Below are 20464 nucleotides of genomic sequence, written 5' to 3'. Positions count from 1 at the left end.
TCTGCCATTCCACCCTTTAAGTAGTAAGATGCTATCATGCTAAAGGTCTTTTTTGCCAAGAGTACTTGTGGGATCTTGTCTTTTTATCCTACTGTAGTTATCTGGAGCAGGCATTCTCACCAATAATGGAGTGGTTCCAACAGACAGCACTTTTATGCAACAGTGTCTGGAATCCTCAGATAACTGTCCTTTCACAATTTCTAGAGTATTATTTTTTTTAATGTTTTAAAAAAATTTATTCAGAGAGAGAGAGAGTGGGCGAGGGGCAGAGAGAGAGGAGAGAGAGAATCCCAAGCAGGTTCCACACTGTCAGCGCAGAGTCTGACGTGGGCTCGATCTCAAGAACCTTGAGATCATGACCTGAGCCAAAATTCAAGAGCTGGACACCCAACTGACTGAGTCAGCGAGGTGCCCCTAGAGCACCTATTATTTTAAACTTTCAGGTATAACTGAACTGTTCTAATAGTTACGGTTAGTCATTACTGTGATGTACCAAAGATCTAAAACATACCATGATTGATTCATTCGGGCCAACCATATCTTTACTTCTCTGTAATACCAGTATGTTTCTGAAGTACAGTATATATTTAATGCACATCCTAAACTGATAAATATAACTTATTTATTAATACCATTATTTTTGTGCTTGTCCTCATAAAATTAAACATTTAAAATAAAATATGCTTTCTCTTTCTAGGCAAATAAAACTACTAAGAACACCAGTTGGTGTTCCTTCAGTGGAGCAGTGATGCCTTTATGTGTTACTGAGGAGTAGTATAGGTGCTAATTAGCTTCCCTCTCACTAATGCAGAAATTGCAGTGTTGGGGGTAGTAGCAAGGTTGCCCCCATATGCTGTTTACTTTCAGTGAAACTGCACTGAAACTCAAGGAACTGTTTAAGTAGCTACAAGCCATGGATAGTTTTGTTTCTCTACAGATATTTAGAAATTTTGGAGTAGTGTCTTTCATTGATTCCCCGATGCCCATTTTTTCCTATTACATTACTTTTCTGAATTCAAGATGCATCTTATAATATGTGATGTCTGCAATTCTGTAAAATCTAATCACATGTTTCTCATAATAAAATCTCTAGATTTCTGATTCCATTTCAAAGTTGGAATACCTGGACATGTTTTCATTCTTGCTTAGGCCTTTTAGTATGGAACAAGGGTTCGTTAATTCCCCTCACTGATAATTAAGTCAAATAAATTGGATTTGGGTTACCTGACTGGCAACTCCAGTTGTAGATAATCAGGCAACTCCCAGTTTATTGCTTACTTGTTCTTAGGTGCGCATAAGTATACCCCAATTGCTTGTTTTTGTTGCTAGTTCTCTCCTCCACTATCAAGTCTTCTACTTCCTGCTTCAGTTTTTGTGTATCCATTTCTATTATTGTTATAGTTGAGCTGTATTTATCCTACAATAATTATTATGGTAACTCAGTTGAAAGGACTTAGTAACAGGAAGTAAGGTGTTTTAAATATCAGTTTATGTTCACGCTTTTTTCTAAAGCTGTACTGTGAAATTAGTGTACTTGTAATTTTGTGGTGGGTTTAGTGCAAATTCTTCATTGACCCTTTTACTAAATAGGTAACAAAATGATGGAAGTATGTGTCTCTAGAAATAAAGTGTAAATATCAAGAAATCAGAAGTCCCCCCCCCCCCCCCCCCGCTTTGTTCAAGGAGTCAAGATTGCTCATGTTGGAAGCCAGTTAGTCATTCAGGGAAATAGGAAAGTTTCTAAGATCCCTCATAATAAAAAGTTTGCTTTCTTATTAATTAGCAGCAATTATATGAGAATTTACCTGGATAAAATAATTAAAATACTTAGGTATATTTTGAATAGCAGCAGTTAGCTCTGTTTTCCAAAGGCTGACTATCCAAGCAAAGGAACACTGTTTTTAAAAACATGATTAGAAAAATAAAAAAATAAAAATAAAAACATGATTAGGATCAGAAGAAGTTAACTACTCCCAGGGAGTACTCATAGCAGGCTAAATTTTAGTTTCCTATCTCATGGTCATTTATAAACTGATTCTGTGCTAAAATAAATGGATTTGAAGTCCTTCAGACACTCAGTATTGGGAAGGAGTGTGGATGGGAGATCAAGTCTAAAAATGAATTGTACTGGTCTTTCCTTTGCAGAAAGCAGAAAATGGAGATTTAAATTGGATAATACCAGACCGATTTATTGCCTTCTGTGGACCTCATTCAAGAACCAGACTTGAAAGTGGTATGCAAAAATAATGGGACCTAGTATCGTTTTGTTATTAAAAGTATCTATCCTGTATTTTCTTTTGAAAGAGGCCAAAGGTCTGTCTTAATTATTTAAATATACTTGGTCATTTTTATTCTGCCAGGCTTTTAACTTTTTGAATTAATGCTTTTATAGTTATAATCAAATTGGTATTCCACCCCCAGGTCAGATACTCTTTCCACCCAATTACAGGTGAAATTGTTAAGCATTGTTTTCTTTCTGCATTTGACAATATCTGGTGAATTTTTTTATGTAGGTTACCACCAACATTCTCCTGAGGCTTATATTCCATATTTTAAGAATCACAACGTTACTACTATTATTCGTCTGAATAAAAGGATGTATGATGCCAAACGCTTTACGAATGCTGGTTTCGATCACTATGACCTTTTCTTTGCGGATGGCAGCACCCCTACTGATGCCATCGTCAAAGAATTTTTGGATATTTGTGAAAATGCGGAGGGTGCCATTGCAGTACATTGTAAAGGTATGTTTCTAGGATTGGTTAAAGATGCTGGACACATATGTATGTACGTTTAGAAACACACCATGCCCCTTTAGGTTATATGCCAGGATACATGAAGCTGCCTTTGTTGTTGTTGTTTGTAAGTTGCTGTTTTCTTAAAACCACTTTATTGAGGTATGATTGACATTAAAAAGCTGTGTGTATATCGAATGCCTTTAAAACCCTAATTTTGGGGTGCCTGGGTGGCTCAGTTGGTTAAGCATCCAACTCTTGGTTTCAGCTCAGCTCATGATCTCCTGGTTATGGGAATGAGCCCCATGTCAGGCTCTGCACTGAGTGCGGAGCCTTCTTAGTGTTCTCCCTTTCCCTCTCCCTCTGCCCCTCCCCTGCTCTTTCGCTTTCGCTTTCGCTTTCTCTCTTTCTCTTCCTCTCTTTCACACTCTCAAAAAAGACATCCTAATTTCATATGAAAAGTGTCATAAATTAACTTGTATTCATTCATTGGTAACCCTGCAAAGGCTTATCTATCACATTGAAATGCATTCATTTATTCCTCGAATATTTACTCAGTGCTCTCTGTTTGATATGTTCTAGAATATGTCAATGAACAGAGCAGACTCTAAGAGCTTGTCTTTGTGGTGCTTATATTCTAACAAGTTTCTGTGTTTTTAGCAGTTAAAGCAGTGCTTTAGCACTTAGTAAGTATTTATTGAATGAATGACTGTGTAATAATATACTGTATGATGTACTAGGATTTCACTACTTTCCATTTCAGTAATGGAAAGAACAGAGAGATTAGTAAGGAAATAGAGGATTTGAACAACACAGTAAAACCGACTTAGAAATAACAGACACACCCAGAACACTGACCCCCAAAAAGGGAGCACACATTTGTCTTAAGGATACCCACGACATGGTAGTAATGGTCGCACAGCAATGAGTTGGTTAATGCCACTGAAATGGACACTTAACAATGGTGACCATGATCTCCAGACACCAGCCCTAAAGAAACGTAGATCTCTGAATTATCTGACAAGGAATTTAAAACAGCTGACTTTAAAAATTAGGGGCTTCTGGCTGGCTCACCCAGAGTGTGCAACTCTTGATCTCAGGGTTGTGAGTTCAAGCCCCACCTTGGGTGTGAAGCCTACTTTAAGTAAACTGTGAAAAAAATGCTCAGTGAGCTAAAAGGAAACATAGGGAAGGTAGTGAAACCAGGAAAATGATGCATGAACAAAAATGGTAAATTTTATGTCAGGTATATTTTACCACAATTTAAAAAAATAAATAATTATGGGGCGCCTGGGTGGCTCAGTCGGTTGAGCTTCCGACTTCGGCTCAGGTCACGATCTCACTATCTGTGAGTTCGAGCCCCGCATTGGGCTCTGTGCTGACAGCTCAGAGCCTGGAGCCTGCTTCGGATTCTGTGTCTCCCTCTCTCTCTAACCCTCCCCCGCTCATGCTCTGTCTCTGTCTCAAAAATAAAATAAACCATTAAAAAAAAATTTTTTTTAAATAAAAAAATAAATAATTAAAACAAAATCCAACATTGGTTATTTCATTTTTTTTTAAATTACAATAAGCAATTGAGGTTATGCTCAGCTGAGCTCCTCATTCAGGGTGGTTTTGCCCCCCAGAGAACATTTGGCAATGTCTGAAGACATTTTTTTGTTTTGTTTTGTTTTGTTTTCACAACTTGGTGGGAAGATGCTACTGGCATCTGGTGGCTATAGGCCAGTGATGCTCTTAAACAGCCTACAGTGCACAGGAGAGCCCCCATACCAGCCCCCAAATTCAGTAGTGCTAAGGTTGAGAAACCCGGAAGTTGACTGGGGACCAGTTAAAAACCTGAAGAGGATTTGATAGGACTGGATCTTTGTTTCGGGAAGAAAACTGATGATACTATAAAGCGTGGATTATCATATGCAAAGTGAGATTATCTAGGGAGTGTATTAATTTGCTTGGGGTACCACGTCAGAATCCCACAGACTGTGTAGTTTAAACAGAAGTTATTTTTTCACAGTTGAGAAGCTAGAAATTCAAGATCAGGGTGTTGGCAAAGGTTGGATTCTGATGAGGCCTCTTCCTGGGTTTCAGACAGCTGCCTTCTTTTTCCTATGTGTACACTCACTCCTGGTGTCTCTTCCTCTTCTTTAAAAAAATTTTTTTAAATGTTTATTTAATTTTAAGAGAGAGAGACAAAGCGTGAGCAAGGTGAGGCGGGGTGGTGGGGGGCAGAGAGAGAGGGAGACACAGAATCTGAAGCAGGCTCCAGGCTCTGAGCTGTCAGCACAGAGCCTTACATGGGGCTCAACCAACGAACCATGAAATCATGACCTGAGCCAAAGTTGGATGCTTAACTGACTGAGTCACCCAGGTGCCCCGTGTCTCTTCCTCTTCTAAGGACACCAGTCCTACTGGATTAGGGGCCTTCCCCACATGACCTTGTATAACCTTAATTGACTCCATAAAAGTCCTTTCCCCAGAGATAGTCACATTGGGAAATATGACTTTAATATGGATTTTGAGGGGCACAGGGAGTGGGGGACCCAATTCAGTCCATAACATTTTGTTTGCTGGGTCCCCAGCGTTCATGTTTTCGCATGTAAAATCCCAGCAGCCTCCAAAGACTTAACTCATTCCAACATCAGTTCCAGATCCAAAGTCTCATCTAAACGTCCTCTAAGTCATGTAATGGGTGACACTCCAGGTACAATTCATCCTGAGGCAGAATTCCTCCCGGTCTGTGAACTTGTGGAACCTGGCAAGTTAAGTGCATCTAAAATGCAGTAGTGGGACGTGCATAGGGTAGATGTTCCCATTCCAAATGACAGAAATCAGAAAAAAGAAAGGGCTTGACAGGTCCCAAGCAAGTCCAAAACCTGGCAAGGCAAATGCTGTTAGATGTTAAGGCTCAGAAATAATGCTCTGGCTCCATTCTCTGTCTGCAGACCCACTGGGGTAGCAGCCCTGTCCCTGAGCTCGGGCAGAAACAGCCTGGCCACTGACCACAGAGGTGACCCCCACCCTCTGAAACTCAGGAGTAGACAGCCTTGCCCCTGGGCTTAATGGTGGCAGTGACAGCCCTGTTGGCCCCTTGGGGGTATGTTTCTCTTTTCTTGAAGAGAAACATGAGATATGTTTTTAGTGAGATGTTTCTGTTAGTCCTGTTTAGAACCCCAGGAATTTGAAAGCCTTTATTTCATCCTGTACGTATCCCCTTTGTTTCATCCTGGCAGTGTGTCTGCTGGTATAATCAATCCCATCACTATTTTTGGCTTCTGCTGAAATGGCTGATTAAATCCATAGGTAATCACTTTATGGAATAGATCGTTGACTATACCCTTGGTGTTCTCTCTAAACACACCTTCTCACTCTGCAATATGGATAGGCCTAGAATTTTCTAAATGTTTAGTTTCTGTTTTGCTTAACAATTCCTTCTTCAGTTGATTTGTCTTCTCTCATATTTTACTATAATCAGTGAGGAGAAACCAGGCTGTACTTTCAATACTTGGCTTATAAATCTCTTTTGCTAAATATCCAGGGTTGTCACTCACAACTTCTACCTTCCATAAAGCAATAAAACAATTTAGCCAGGTTTTTTTTTCTTTTTCTTTTTCTTTCTCTTTCTCTTTCTTTCTCTTTTTCTTCTCTTTTCTCTCCTTTCCTTCTTTCTTTCTTCCTTTTTTTTTTTTTTTTTTTTTTTTGCCATTTTCTAACAAGGATTGCCTTTCTTCTGGTTTCCAATAACATGTTCCTCATTCCCATCTGAGTCAGAGCCAGAGCCAGAGTCACTGTTAATGCCCATATTCCTACCAACAGTTCCTTCAAGGCAATCTAGGGTTTTGCTAACATTGTGCTTTAAAACTTCCAGAGCTTTTACAATTACAACTCCAAAGCCACTTACACATTTTTATATATTGTCACTGTAACACACCACTTCACAGTACCAGAATCTGTATAAGCAAGGGTTTTCTAGAGAAACAGAAGCAATGGCATGTGTATATATAGAAAGAGATTAATTGTAAAGAATTGGCTTGGGTGAATTGAAGGCTAGCAAGTACAAAATCTGCCATATGAGGTGACAGACTGGTCACTTGGGAGAGCTTATGGTGCAGCTGAGGTCTGAAAGCATACTGCTAGGGAATTCTCTCTAGCTTGAGGAAGATGGCCTTTGTTCTCTTCAGACCATCAACTGATTGGGTGAGGCCCACCCACATTATGGCGGGTAATCTACTTACTCATAGTCCAGCAATCTAAATGGCAGTGTCATCCAAATACACCTGCCAGACTGACCTACAAAATTAACCATACAGCAGGTAATGATAGTAGTCTGGATGGGAGTAAAGAAAGGATAGCAGGAATAGAGTTAAAAAAGAAATCTATATGAGGGTGCCTGGGTGGTTTAGTTGGTTAAGCATCCAACTTCGTCTCGGGTCATGAGCTCACGGTTTGTGAGTTCAAGCCCTGCATCGGGCTCTGTGCTGACCACTCAGAGCCTGGAGCCTGCTTCGGATTCTGTGTTTCTCTCTCTCTCTCTCTCTCTCTCTCTCTCTCTGCTCCTCTCCTACTTGTGCACTCTGTCTCTCTCTCTCTCTCTCAAAAACAAACATTTAAAAAAAATTTTTTTAAAAATCCATGTGAAAATAGGAATAGAAATAGCATAGAAAAAAACTGTTAGGGGAGAAAGTGTAAGATTCTAAGCCCATGTGTTTGGAAAGATGATGCTACCATGAACAGAAAACTCGGAGTAGAAAGCAGTACTAACAGTCTCGCTTAGAAAGTGATTTTCAGTGTTGACTATGTAGAATCATCTGGGGGGATTTTAGGAATCTCCATGTCCAGGCTGTCTCACATACCAATTAAATCAGAATTCTCCAGTATTTTTTAACACTCTTCAGGTGATTGCCATGTGCATCCAAACTTGAGAACCACTGTTGAGCGGGGAAGCAGAAACCTTTTAAGAAAAATTCTACCTCCCCTACAAAATTCTGGAGTACATGAGACCAGGTCCGTTTGGTTTGTTTCTGTTTCTAGCTGGCCTTGGACGAACGGGCACTCTAATAGCCTGCTACATCATGAAGCATTACAGGATGACAGCAGCCGAGACCATTGCTTGGGTCAGGATCTGCAGACCTGGCTCAGTGATTGGGCCTCAGCAACAGTTTTTGGTGATGTAAGTAGACAGAGAGCTTTTGTAATTCCTGAGGGAACACATGGGCCTGGCAAATGATAGGAAGTAGAGTTTTTCTTAGTCACTAACAACAGATAGTCTAGTAGGAGAAAGTTGTTTGCATGTGTCCTTCTGGAAAGCTGTGTTTTGATGTTATTTAAATGTTCTAGGAAACAGGCAAGCCTCTGGTTGGAAGGTGACTATTTTCGTCAAAAGTTAAGGGGTCAGGAGAATGGAAAACACAGAGCAGCTGTCTCAAAACTCCTCTTGGCTGTTGATGACATTTCAATCAATGGGGTCGAGAATCAAGACAAGCAAGAACCTGAACTGGTAATCGAACCATCCCTATCATGCTGTTGTCATTGTTTTCAGTGCTGGTGAGGACCATATAGGGCATGGGGGAAATTGTAGATAAAAATAATAAAGCACGTTTTTGAGGGATTATCGTCACACATTTTTTTAATACTTACAGCTCCCTCTAGGAAACTTTTACTCAAAATAATTAAAATAAGGTCATATGGCCATAAAATGGAAGGTTTTTTTTATTTTTTGTCTTTTTTTTTATTTACTCACTAGGCACTGGTGGTAAAAAGAGGTACGTGAAGGAAGCCCTTTAGATGGACCTAATGACACTTCCCCGTGCACCTGCACCCCCAACCCGGCGTTTTTTCCATTTCATGACTGTTGATTTAGGGAACTAGTTGTTCTCAAATGGAAAAGTTTATAAAGAACCAAGCAAGAGTTTAGGGGTAGTGGTACTATATTAAGTGGTGGTGAGTGGATTGTGAAATTTTACAAAGAATGTTTTCATTATTGGAAACCCATCATGCCTCTTCACTGTCAGTATGTTTTATAACAAGAGTGCTGTTGGGTTCTGTGTCTGTGAATGTCAACTTTTGGTTGTCTTGAAATGTGACCCATGTTTATTTTGAAAGCAGCAAAACACTGCAGAGTTCAGCAGTTCATTTGTATGTGTCTGTATGGGTAAACATAGCTGCTATGCTTTTTTGCCTTAATAAGTGCAACTGAAGTCACTAGCTTAGTGTGTCTTTACTTATACAGTACAGTGATGATGACGAAATCCATGGAGTGACACAAGGTGATAGACTTCGTGCCCTGAAAAGCAGAAGACAGTCAAAAACAAACGCTATTCCCCTCACGTGAGTCTGGTTTCCTTTGTGTGGTTGATGTATTTAATATGTACATGAGCACTTTATCTTGTATATTTTTCTCAATAGTTGCATGCCCATTATGCTACTTTGAAATGCTTATTTACATTATTTAAAATCCAGGGATGTTGCCCAAGAAGCTCTTGGCCATACTTTATCTCCATCTTCTATTGTAACCTCACTAGCCTGTATAGAAAGGAAAGTGTTTTCCCTATGGATAGTCACCACGTGACATCCTCAGGAGAGTGGCAGCAGATGTAAAACCACAGAATGACAGATTTGTCCATAGTTATTAAAATTGTGAATTTCCTTAAATTCACTACCATATTTTAGGCAGTTTATTTGGATATGGTAGAATTTAATCTGTGATGACATTGTGGCTTAATGTCATATTTTAGGGTAACAATGAACTAGATTAAATGATTATTTTTGTATTAATTTTTAGTTGAACTATTTTCAAGTTATAGAAGAAGGTTTAGTATGGAGGTAGGAAGTTTTATAGTTAGTGTGTGTATGTCCACATGTACTTGGTTGTGTAAATTGTTAGTTGGGATTCAATCTTATGGAATATCCCAGATTGCTAGAGAAATATGTAGAGTTAAAAAACTTGGTCATTACACTTTTTTTCTAGGATATTCTTTCATAGATGCTGTAATCTAGGCTGTTGGATTTCTTCCTTTTCATTGTGGGCTATCACATTTCCATTTATGTTTTTTGGTGATGGAGAATGGAGATAAGTCATTTTGTTTATTAGTCAGCATCTTACAATATGGTAAGGACCTGATGGCATCATAAATGTTCATGGTAGAGAAGAACAGGCCTTCTTTTTAATTAACAGTGCGTCTTCACTGGCATCTCCTTGTTATATAAACTAGAATTACACAGAAGGCATGTGTCCTCATAGGCTACTCACGGCCTTGGGAGGTTCTTAAAAGACCCAAAGAAAAGAATGGGGTTTTTCAAAAAAGGGCCATGTGAACGAGAGGCGTCAAGTATTGATTGTAGGTATTTACTAAGCATTCTCTGCAGCTTAGTGGTGCATCACAAAACTGAAGAAGCTTTAAGAATAGTGCACTTTATATAATTTATTTAACTTCAAATGCCATTTTGTTAATTTTGTTGTCTTCATCTAAGGCCTGAATGTTTCTTTTTATTTAGAAATATTGTAGTCCCTTCAGATAATCATCCTGAAGCGGTAAGAGACATGGTAGAGGAAATAGGTAGTGCCCTGGAGCATTGCTCAGACTTCACTGTGCATTTGAGTCTCCTGGGAGCTTGTGAACGTGCAGATTATGGTTATTGGGCCTGGTCTGTGATTCTGCATTTCTAGCAAGCTTCCAGGTTTTGAGGCACTGCTGGTCCAGGGACCACACTTTGAGTCGCAAACCCTAGAAAATGGGTGATTTGTGGGTTGCTTTTAGTCATGCCTAGGTGTTTTGTTTTTACAAATCTGCAGCATCAGTTTATTTCTCAGTAACTTCTGATCCGAAGGCAAGTTGGGAGTCGGGATGGGAATTCTGCTTTGTCTAAAGTTCTGGTTAAATAAGGCTTATAGAAAATTTCCTTTAGTTACTCTGAGTCCACTCCCTTGTGAATATGTGTTCCAGAAGGTTCACGTCACTTGTTTTCTTTTCTACAGATGAGACGATAAGGCTCTTTCATAGCTGATAGGTTTGTGGTAATATAAAAGAAAACCATGAACGAAGATTAAAATTCTAAATACTATTGGAAACCAGCAGGTGACGCTAGGTGTGATTACATTCACTTTGGTGTGTGAGGTTCTCCAGGGTGAAAGCTGAGCAAAGTCAGTGATGGTTGAAGGAAAGACCAGCCTCTGCTATCACATGCTAGTTACAGAGTTACCCCCCACCTTACCCACAAAAGAAATAAAGGACATGGCTGGCCCTTTTCCCTGAAGCACTTAGCCTAATTTATAAACCAAGGAAAATGGTATAAGTTAAAATAAATAAAGCGCTAGTTCAAGTTCCTGTAATTGTAACCCTTAAAACAGTAGAATAGCCCCCAAACTGTCCCCTTCCCATACACATAATCAACAGGCTTTTAGGCCACAGTTTATTTTATTTTATTTTACTTTTTTAAATGTTTATTTATTTATTTTGAGAGAGAGTGCAAGCAGGGGAGGGACAAAGAAAGGGAGACAGAGAATCTGAGGCAGGTTCCGTGTTCTGAGCAGTCAGCACAGAGCCCTACACATGGCCTGAACGCAGGAACCTTGAGATCCGGACCTGAGCTTAAGTTGGATGCTTATCCAGTTAACTGAGCCACCCAGGCGCTCCAAGTCCACAATTTTAAAGGAAAAGACAAAATGTTAAAATCCTTTTAAGCTCTTAAGTGTAAAAACCCTGGGGGGTTTTAGATTTCCCTTCCTTCTTTACAACATTTAACTTACCCTTTCTCTGCTTTTTCAGACCCTCCTTGCTGTTAGAATCCTCTTTTATGGTCCTAGAAGAAGAGGTCACTTAGGGATTTCCTTTCCCTCCCAAGTGTTTGTTGTTACTTTAGAAATAAAAGTTTCCTAAGATAGAGTTTTTGAACAGCAGCTTGGGTTGAGAAATCTGAATTCAGTCCTTGCCTCCTGATTTTGACTCCTGTATCACTTGTGGGTAACCTATTTTGCTTCGCTGTTGGTACTTAGGTGAATGAAAATACTTAGGTGAATGAATATAAGATTTTTAAAGTTTTTTTTTTTAATGTGTATTTATTTTTGAGAGAGAGAGAAAGACAGAGCCTTAGCGGGGGAGGGAGAGAGAGAGAGAGAGAGGGAGACACAGAATCCAAAGCAGGTTCCAGGCACAGAGCCCGACGCGGGGCTCGAACTCACCAACCACGAGATCTTGACCTGAGCCGAAGTTGGCCGCTCAACCAACTGAGCCACCCAGGCGCCCCAAGATTTGGTAGATTTTATAATTTCATCCATGCTGCCTGTCTTTTCTGCATAGTGATGATTTCTGCTAGGTTTGTTGGGGTTAAATGAAATGGTACATAAAGAATGAAGTGTACTCTACCTAGGAATAAGGTGAAAATATGGATCTAATTTGCCTCAAATCCTCTTTAATAGCACAGTGTGGATGAGTGTGTGTTTCATCATTGGGAAATAATTCTTATGCCAGGAGCTTTATTAGAGGAACAGTGAAAAATCTGTAATGTGGACACTTGGATATTTTGGCCATTCTGCTGTTAAGATAACTGTTAAATCAGTAACTGCAAATGAAAGTTGGGGTGGATGGAGAGTTCTCTAGTATTCCTGGGCCATTTATTCTGTTCTGTCTAAATACTAAGCCCCTTCAATCTTAACATTTATTAGTAGGTTTGTGTTTTTGTGGGAGGAGTACATGAGCTGGTACTAGGTGTAACTTGCAGGGTGAGATTAGATTTGATTTCAGGTCCATCCTTAGTGTAATCCCTTGTTGCTAGATACCATACCAGGGTGCCTGACACATAGTGTTCAATGATTCAGATGACAAGGACACCAGTAAAAATGGCCTAGTAAGCCAGACCAATCATTTATGACTTGATTCATGCAGTACTTTGCACAAAGTGAATGCTCAATAGAGCCTTTTATATTTGGTCACAGATGTGTCCAGGTGACCAGTTGGAACTATAGTAGCTGGAATACCACTCTTCCAACTGTGAGGTTTCCTTCTTCACTGCCAAAAACTAGACCGCTGGGTTAAGAAATCCTGAGCTGAAAGCTCAGTTTGGCCACAGGAGGAAAACGAATGAAGAAAACAATGAAGGAGGGGTGCCCGGGTGGCTCAGTTGTTGAGTGTCCCACTTCAGCTTAGGTCATGATCTCACGGTTTGTGGGTTCAAACCCTACATTGGGCTCCGTGCTGACAGCTCAGACTCTGGAGCCTGCTTCGGGTTCTGTCTCCCCCTCTGCCCCTCCCCGGCATGCTCGCGCGCGCGCTCTCTCTCTCTCTCTCTCCCCCCCCTCCCTCTCCCGTTCCCTTTCTCTCTCAAAAATAAATAAACATTTAAAAAAATTAAAAAAACAACAACAACTAAGAAAATAGATATGGTGTTAATACATGGGGGAAATTGCCCTCATTTCGTGTTGCCCAGGATTGGACGTGCTTCTTTATGCCTTATATGCAGAATACGCAGTTTGCCTTAGCTCCCAGATGATCCAGTGTATGACTCCATGGAAGTTAGATCACATCTGCTATGCCGTGTTCATTTATAATTGTGCCTTCTCTGAATCATTGTTAATTATCAGGCCATAGCTTCTTGTTATTGTTGGTTGGTTAGGTTTCCCTCCTTTTTCTCTGGTTTGGTTTAGTTTTCTGTGTGTGCATATCATGTGCTTTTTGAAGAATTTCAGTCATGTAACTACAACTCTGATTTCCGTATCACACAGTTAAGTTAACATGGGGCAGTTATCCCCCATGAGATTAGAGGTTAGAGATAGGGTCTAACCTTTTGTTACCAAATAACCCAATCAGCTGAAAACTGAAGGTAGCATTTTTCTCCCCCAGCACAAAATAGCAAGACTCCATCCTTGTTTCCCACCCCTTTGTATCTATCATAGGGTGTCTAAAATTCACACATGGCTTTATTTATTTATTATTTATTTATTTTGGCTTCCCAATTTGAACATCTGTTCTTTCCCCTTCACCCCTTTCCAGATGTTCCCTAGCTGTGCTGACCTCTGCACTGTGTAGTGTTGTCATCTGGTGGATTGTTTGTGACTACATTCTTCCCATCCTGCTATTCTGTCTCGATGGTTTCAGAACACAGTAGCCGTCGGGACCCTTTGACAAATAGCTGCTGTGTAAGTGTCCCATTCCATTTCTCTACGTGGTCCCCTCTGGTGGCCAGTGTGTTTCTCATGATGCATGTTTTTCTCACTGTCGGCTCTCCTAGCTTTATTGGTTTGCCTCTTTTCAAAGGTTCTTTTTCTGAAACTTCTCAATTAATGGGATGGTGGTGGGAGGAGGTCTTCCCTGATCCTTTCATGTAGGGATGTTAAAAATAACAAACTTTGTTTTTAGGTTGTGCTTATTACTCTTAACAGATTTTTTGCAGTGGCAATTTATGAAGTCACTGGAATAGTTTCTTTTCCCTATCAAAAATATTTAGTGAGTTTGGGATAATTGGGGTGGTTTTCATTCAGTCAGATTTCCCTTGTTTTCTAGAGTAAATGTCTTTAGCATAGCCTTTTCAATGTAGCGAAAAGAATTTGCCCGCTGATTTTCCGCTGTTGATAGAGATTTGCTTTTGTAGCTGTGAGGTCTAGTGAGCATTTCATCGTGTTTCACCTCTGACTCTGCCATTGCCCTCAGCCAGCAACTGCTTCTCTGCGAAGTCTTCTGTCTTGAGGAAGCAGAATCTTCTCCTTTGCTTCGTTTCATGTCCTCCCCTCTAGAGTTAGTACAGTTTTCAGGAATGATGTTAAATGGAAATGGGACAGCAGAGAAGACAGGATTCCCTTGTTCAGCCTTGTATTTCTGCATGACAATCTCTATGCTTACTTCCTCCCACTTTCCTTCTTTCCCAAAAGTAATCAAAATGCCCTTATTAGGTTAATATTGCAGAATTTGTATTCTCTTAATATCTTTTATCCTTCATGAATAGCATAATAGCGAAGAGACTGTGGCAGGAAGCTTTCCTGGGGAACACCTTACAGTTGACACCAAACATAGGAAGGAGGGTGTGTTCTTTTTTCTCTGAAATTCTTCCTTTAGCTCATATTTCAAGAATTTATTCTCTTGTTCCAACTTGGACTTGGGAGTTGTAAAAGAATATGAAAGTTCCTTCTAGGATCTCCTCCAAAGTGGAATTCCATTTCAACCAACTCTCATAATTTGTGGCTTCATGGAGTATCTTCAGATGGCTTAGGAAAGACTTAAAAATCCAGCAGACTCTGTTCTTTTCAAAAGTAAGGAAAGGCTGCTTAACATGTTCCTATGTATGACATTTTCTTGACTATCTTATCAATACAAGCTTATTATTACATAGATAAGTTGTATTTCTGACACAGATGATCTTTTTGTTTGTTTTTTTTTTCCTTTATTCCTCTTAGTAAGCTTAGATTTTTGCATATTCTGACTCGATCATCATGCACTGCACAGATTTATTCCTCTCAAACTATTCCGAGTGGGAAAGGTATTTCAAATAGGTGGAGTTCTAAATGGGTGGAGTCATTGCTAATAATACTTAGGCACTTCATGACTGTATTACTTTTCCCAGGGTGAGTAAATAATTTCTATCAGGCAAGCACCTTTCTTTTTAATATTCTACGTAAGATACAGTCTTTATTGTTACTACTGGTATCTGCCAATGCATTTGTAGACCCAAAGCTGAATATTCAGTTTATCCTGCTTGATTAATTTGGAATTTACAGAAACAAAAGCTTTCGGCAGTAACAATGATGTGAACAGATATAATCCTTGTAGTTTTCTTTTGAGGTGGCCACTTGTAGAGGTGGCATTCACCTCTGTTGGCTGATGACGTAGCATGGCCTGATAGATCATCACCTGTCATGCCTGGAAGACCAGACTGTACCAGTGCCTCAGATGGCTGCGCCAAACTCTGGGACAATGGGAAAGGAGTCTGTGAAGGTTGCAGGGCCGCAGGCCTATCATTTGGAAAGCTTGTTGTGTGTCAGTGGTAGACAACCAAGTGTCAATAGTGCATAGTTGGACTGTTGGATTCTTGGAGTTGGACATTTACGTTCAAAGCATTTTGTGGTTTGGGAGATAAGAGGCCTGGCTTGTCAATTATTTGCATTGGGAATACTGGGACTCAAGAGGAGTCGCAAAAAACGTGAACTGCAGTATGGGCAAGAATAAGTATGAATTTGTAGAACGTTGCTCTGCAAAGCCATGTGATTGGCCTGGTTCGCAAGGTGAGAGGTAGCTGGTTCCCGCTTACCCTGTGGCAGAGTGAAAACATCACATGTGTTTGTCAGCTTATTCCACTTTACGTTGTTGTGTGTAGTTTATCACAGGTAATACCTAAGTATAGTTGCTGGGGGGTTTTCCAGTTGATTGATGCGTAACCTACAGATAGAGTAACTGCTCTGTTAATACAAATATCTGGTGATGTGACTCTCTACTGTGATTAATGCTTTCCAAATTTCTGTTATGCTCTTATTTTTTTAAAAAATCAACAAAAATTATTTACACTAATTTTACAGAGAAATAGATACTTTTTTTTTTTTTTTTAAGTTTATTTTGACAGTGAATGAGAGCGAGCAAGCACAAGTGGGGAAGGAGCAGAGAGAAAGGGAGAGAGAGAGAATCCCAAGCAGGCTTCACACTGTCAGTGCAGAGCCTGATGCGGGGCTCAAACCCATGAACCATGAGATCATGACTCGGGCTGAAATCAAGAGTTGATGCTTTAACCCACTGAGCCACCCAGGTGCCCCAAGAAACAGATACTTTTTAAAAGATGTTTCCTGTCAGCCTAAAATTGGATTTAGCAGTGATTTCTGTTTTCAGATGGTAAACCTTCATAGCAGTTGTCTTAAATTTCCTAAGCAAGTAATATATTGGCTCTTGTTTCTATTCTCATATTAATGATTTCACAGTGTGGTGACTATCTATACTTTTGGCCGTAAGTGGCCTCAAATTATTTGAAAAGTAGATGTGGTATTTCCAAAAAGCTAAGGGGAGTCTCATTTTCTCTGTATAAATGGAGATAAAAACCAGGAGCCTTGCTGAGCAGGTGCAAGGCTTCAGGACCACCGTGGCAGTGGCACCACACATTGGGCTTGGGCTTCAGAAATAGCAGAAGTTTTGTCGTTGTGCTTTATTTTATGAAAAATTCTATATTCAGATCCTGTTAATGATACGGAGACTATTAAATAGTCTCCTGCCCTTCCCTCTCCACTTGATATAATCAGATTTTTAAATAAATCCTTGGTTTCAGAGGTAGAATTCATATGCCTCTGCGGTTGGTTGCCTTCTTTGATCAAACAACTATGTCTGCATGTACCTTTTCTATTTTATTAGAGTGATAAAACTTTATGAGAAATTCTGAGTTGAGCATTGGCTCATTTACCCAGAATCAGTTTCCCTCTGAGATGGAAGGCCCTTTCACAGGCTCTAGGAAATACTCTGGGGATACAGCAAAACCGCTGAGAGTAGCCCCACCCCTCCCCCACCCTTCCCTAAACAGCTTGAAAACCACTGGCCCCCAGGCTTCTGCTCTGGGACAATGCCACCATTGTGTTTTTAGTGATGAGAAGTTTAGCATTTTACTAAATGCTGATGCTGAATATGCTGTGGTTTGCATAATATTAAAAATTTGCTAATCTTTGCTACATTATAAGGACCTGGCCTTGGTTAGTAACTTATATGGTGGTAACACAGGCATAGGAGGTAGGACTACTAGTTAGCTGTAATGGTTTCTTTTTACTCTTGTGAGTTGGACATGAAAAGAGGAAGCTTATTATTAAGGCAGTGTTTTCTCTTACAGATAAATAAAAGTTGAGTACGTATAAATGTATGTGTGCCCACGCAGTTCATTGTTTTCGCCATTATCTTTTGAAGGAAAGAATTGCATATAAAATCTTTTGATGTTTTCTGTTTTCCCTGTGGCCATTCAGTGAGGAATTACGAAACACCCTCTACTTTTGAGCAAGGTCCTCTATGTGGGCTTTTATCTGAGGGTGTTCTTCTGACTCATGAATTTGCCTCCTGGGCAACCTACACTCATAGGCATCAGTTCCTTGAGATTATTTTAGAGTTTAATTAAATCAGGTTTTTCACAGAATTTAAACAGTTTTGTATTCATGTTAATGGTGCTTAATGATTTAATTAAGTAGGTTATAATCCAGACAAATTCAAATTTTGCTTGAACATATTTTTAAAATTTGAAATATTATATAAAATTAGTATTGATTTGGCATTTATTGCCCTTACTTTCACCTCTGAAGAGTGACTATTGTAGATTTTTATGTTCATATTCTTTAGAATTTGGGGTTTTTAAATGAAATCTTGTTTTCAAGAGTAGAATTCTGAGAACCTACTTTTACTTTGGGACACAAAGATTTGTTTTATTGATTGATTTCTTTGGTGTGGGAATTGCTTAAAATGCCAGGTCATTTGTTTTCCAAAAGCAAAGTATATTCTGGTTATCTTTGTATAACCTTTATGGGGAAATGAGATGCTTCATTCAAAAGTCTTTGATGTGAAAATGTGTTTCAGATTTTTATTGGCAAGTGTGTTTACGGAAAATCCTATGAATTCTCAATAAAATAATTTGCACTAAAGTACAACAATGCCTTCCTCTGTCAGGTATTTGAAAATTGTTTCAGTGAATATAATCTTATTTTTTTCCAACTGTTTTCAGAGTAATTCTTCAGTCCAGTGTTCAGAGCTGTAAAACATCTGAACCTAACATTTCTGGCAGTGCAGGCATTACTAAAAGAACCACCAGATCTGCTTCAAGAAAAAGCAGTTTTAAAAGGTGAGAAAAGAATCCTACTCTTCTGAAAAGTTCCAAGCATTGGTTTTCCAGTTTAATCTTCTGGATATAGAAATGAAAAGAGGAAGAGAGGAGAAAGCACAGTCCCTAAGATGGACAATTAATCAAATGTGTTTGACTTGTTCATCTAAGAAAATCTGGGCCATTTTTAATGTAGGGTTTGTTTTGTTTTTCAGAGGTGGTTCTGAACACTGGAGATGTGTCTCGGGGTCAGAATATGGGGAAGTTGAGAGTGTTGTACTTATAAGTTCTTGAATTTCCAAAGCTCTCTCTGTCAGGACTCAAAGGAAATTTTTCTGTATAGCAGATATAGCATAATTGTTGGAGATTTAGCTGCAAATAAGTGTGATGGTGGAATATGAGAACTCCAGTGAGTTTGGGATCCTTTTTTACCTAGGGCCTGGTCTCTTAGCCACAGTCCACACCACACCCATGGGGGCTCATGCTTTCACCAGGAGCCCAGCACCTTCCCTTCCTTCATTATTACAGGCTGTGACAAGAAAATACACATGTTCCATGACCAAATCCATTACTCACTGTTGCATTTGGATGTTTATCATGAACTAAAGGCAGACATTTCATTTCTAACATATTCCAGAAGCAGTTCCCTTTTGAGGGAAGAGCAGATAACCTACTTAACTGTCATCTTATGAATAGAAGAAGGCAGGTACCCTTTTTGTGTTTATGTATCATTGCCTGGTGTTAACATGTGTGGTCCTGTGCTCATGGCCCAGCGCCTGTCTTATAATAGACCACAACCGGCCTGAAGATAGTCTAAACCAGACTTTAAAACATCCTTCCCTATTTTCCTTGTTTCTTTTTAACTTCTTGCCTTCTTGTCTTTGAGGCTGTGGGACAGCCGAGTTAGTCTCCGGGGTGCAGGGCCCAGCAGCCTGTTTCCTGAGGGACTCACTACAAACCAGAGAACTCTGTGGTGTGTGTATGTGTTTGTGTTTAAGGAATTGTTCAGTTTTGCCATTTTCCTCTCTTTGCTAATTCTTTCTACAGTTTCACTACCGACTTTTACTTACATCAGAATGTGATAGTGCCTTAGTACAAGTATTTGAGAGCACCAACTCATGACTTGGGGATTTTGAGTTTTTCATAGAAAGGTATCAAATATTCATAGTTCTTTTTACTCTCTTAATTCCACTGAGAAGAATAATAGAGAAATACTGACAAAAGGTCTTAGGTACATTATAATATCAGAACATTATTTATAACCATGAGGAAGAGGAAATGGGCTAAAGATTGTTGAATTATCCCAAATGAATCAAGAATCATGCTTTTACAGAAAATTTAATGGCTTGGATAAATGCTCATGAAGCAGTAAGTGAAAAGAGCCACACATATAAAAATTAGGAAGTATTACTCTAATTTTATAAATGTACAATATACTTTATAGAAATACATACCTCTACAAATATATGTATATGTTCATACATATATGTAGTATATAAGCTTATAAATTATACATATATTTAAGTATATATGCATATGTTTCTATGCATGTATGGAAATAAGATAACAGAAATGCTGAAATATTAACAATTCTTCTGGCTGGTAGGGTAGTTAGGGATTTTTATTATTTAAAAAAAATTTTTTTAATGTTTATTTAGTTTTGAAAAAATGCGAGAGACAGAGTGCAAGCAGGGGAGGGGCAGACAGAGGGAGACACAGAACCTGAGGCAGGCTTCAGGCTCTGAGCTGTCAGCACAGAGTCCAACGCGCGGGGCTCGAACTCATGAACCGTGAGATCATGACCTGAGCCAAATTCAGACACTTAACCGACTGAGCCACTCAGGCTCCCCAGGGATTTTTATTATTTTATCATTTGATTTTCCTCCCAACTTTTTTACAGTAAGTAGGGAGAAATGGGAGCATTTTAACTTCGACACTTTCAGGTGAATTACCCTATTAAAAATTCAGATAAAAAGCCTGCT

The 20464-nt window shown here is 39.4% G+C and overlaps 1 protein-coding gene across 11 annotated transcripts in view; it reads left to right on the top strand.

The window, feature by feature from the left end:
* The window catches only part of CDC14B (cell division cycle 14B), a 104850-nt gene that overhangs the window by 77582 nt on the left and 6804 nt on the right, over positions 1–20464 (top strand). For 5 of the 11 annotated variants that reach the window (XM_049614175.1, XM_049614314.1, XM_049614171.1 and 2 more), the window contains 6 exons: positions 2146–2233; positions 2514–2744; positions 7761–7899; positions 8067–8226; positions 8959–9056; positions 18387–18503. In XM_049614175.1, the coding sequence (XP_049470132.1) occupies positions 2146–2233; positions 2514–2744; positions 7761–7899; positions 8067–8226; positions 8959–9056; positions 18387–18503 (833 nt within the window). Of the gene's footprint in view, positions 1–2145; positions 2234–2513; positions 2745–7760; positions 7900–8066; positions 8227–8958; positions 9057–13714; positions 17507–18386; positions 18504–20464 lie in introns of those variants that run through there. The other 6 variants (XM_049614393.1, XM_049614828.1, XM_049614505.1 and 3 more) reach the window with 4 other exon arrangements.

The sequence above is a fragment of the Panthera uncia genome, chromosome D4 (genome assembly GCF_023721935.1).
Source record: "Panthera uncia isolate 11264 chromosome D4, Puncia_PCG_1.0, whole genome shotgun sequence".
Taxonomy (NCBI): Eukaryota; Metazoa; Chordata; class Mammalia; order Carnivora; family Felidae; genus Panthera; species Panthera uncia.
This window is presented reverse-complemented; position numbering and strand designations above follow the sequence as displayed.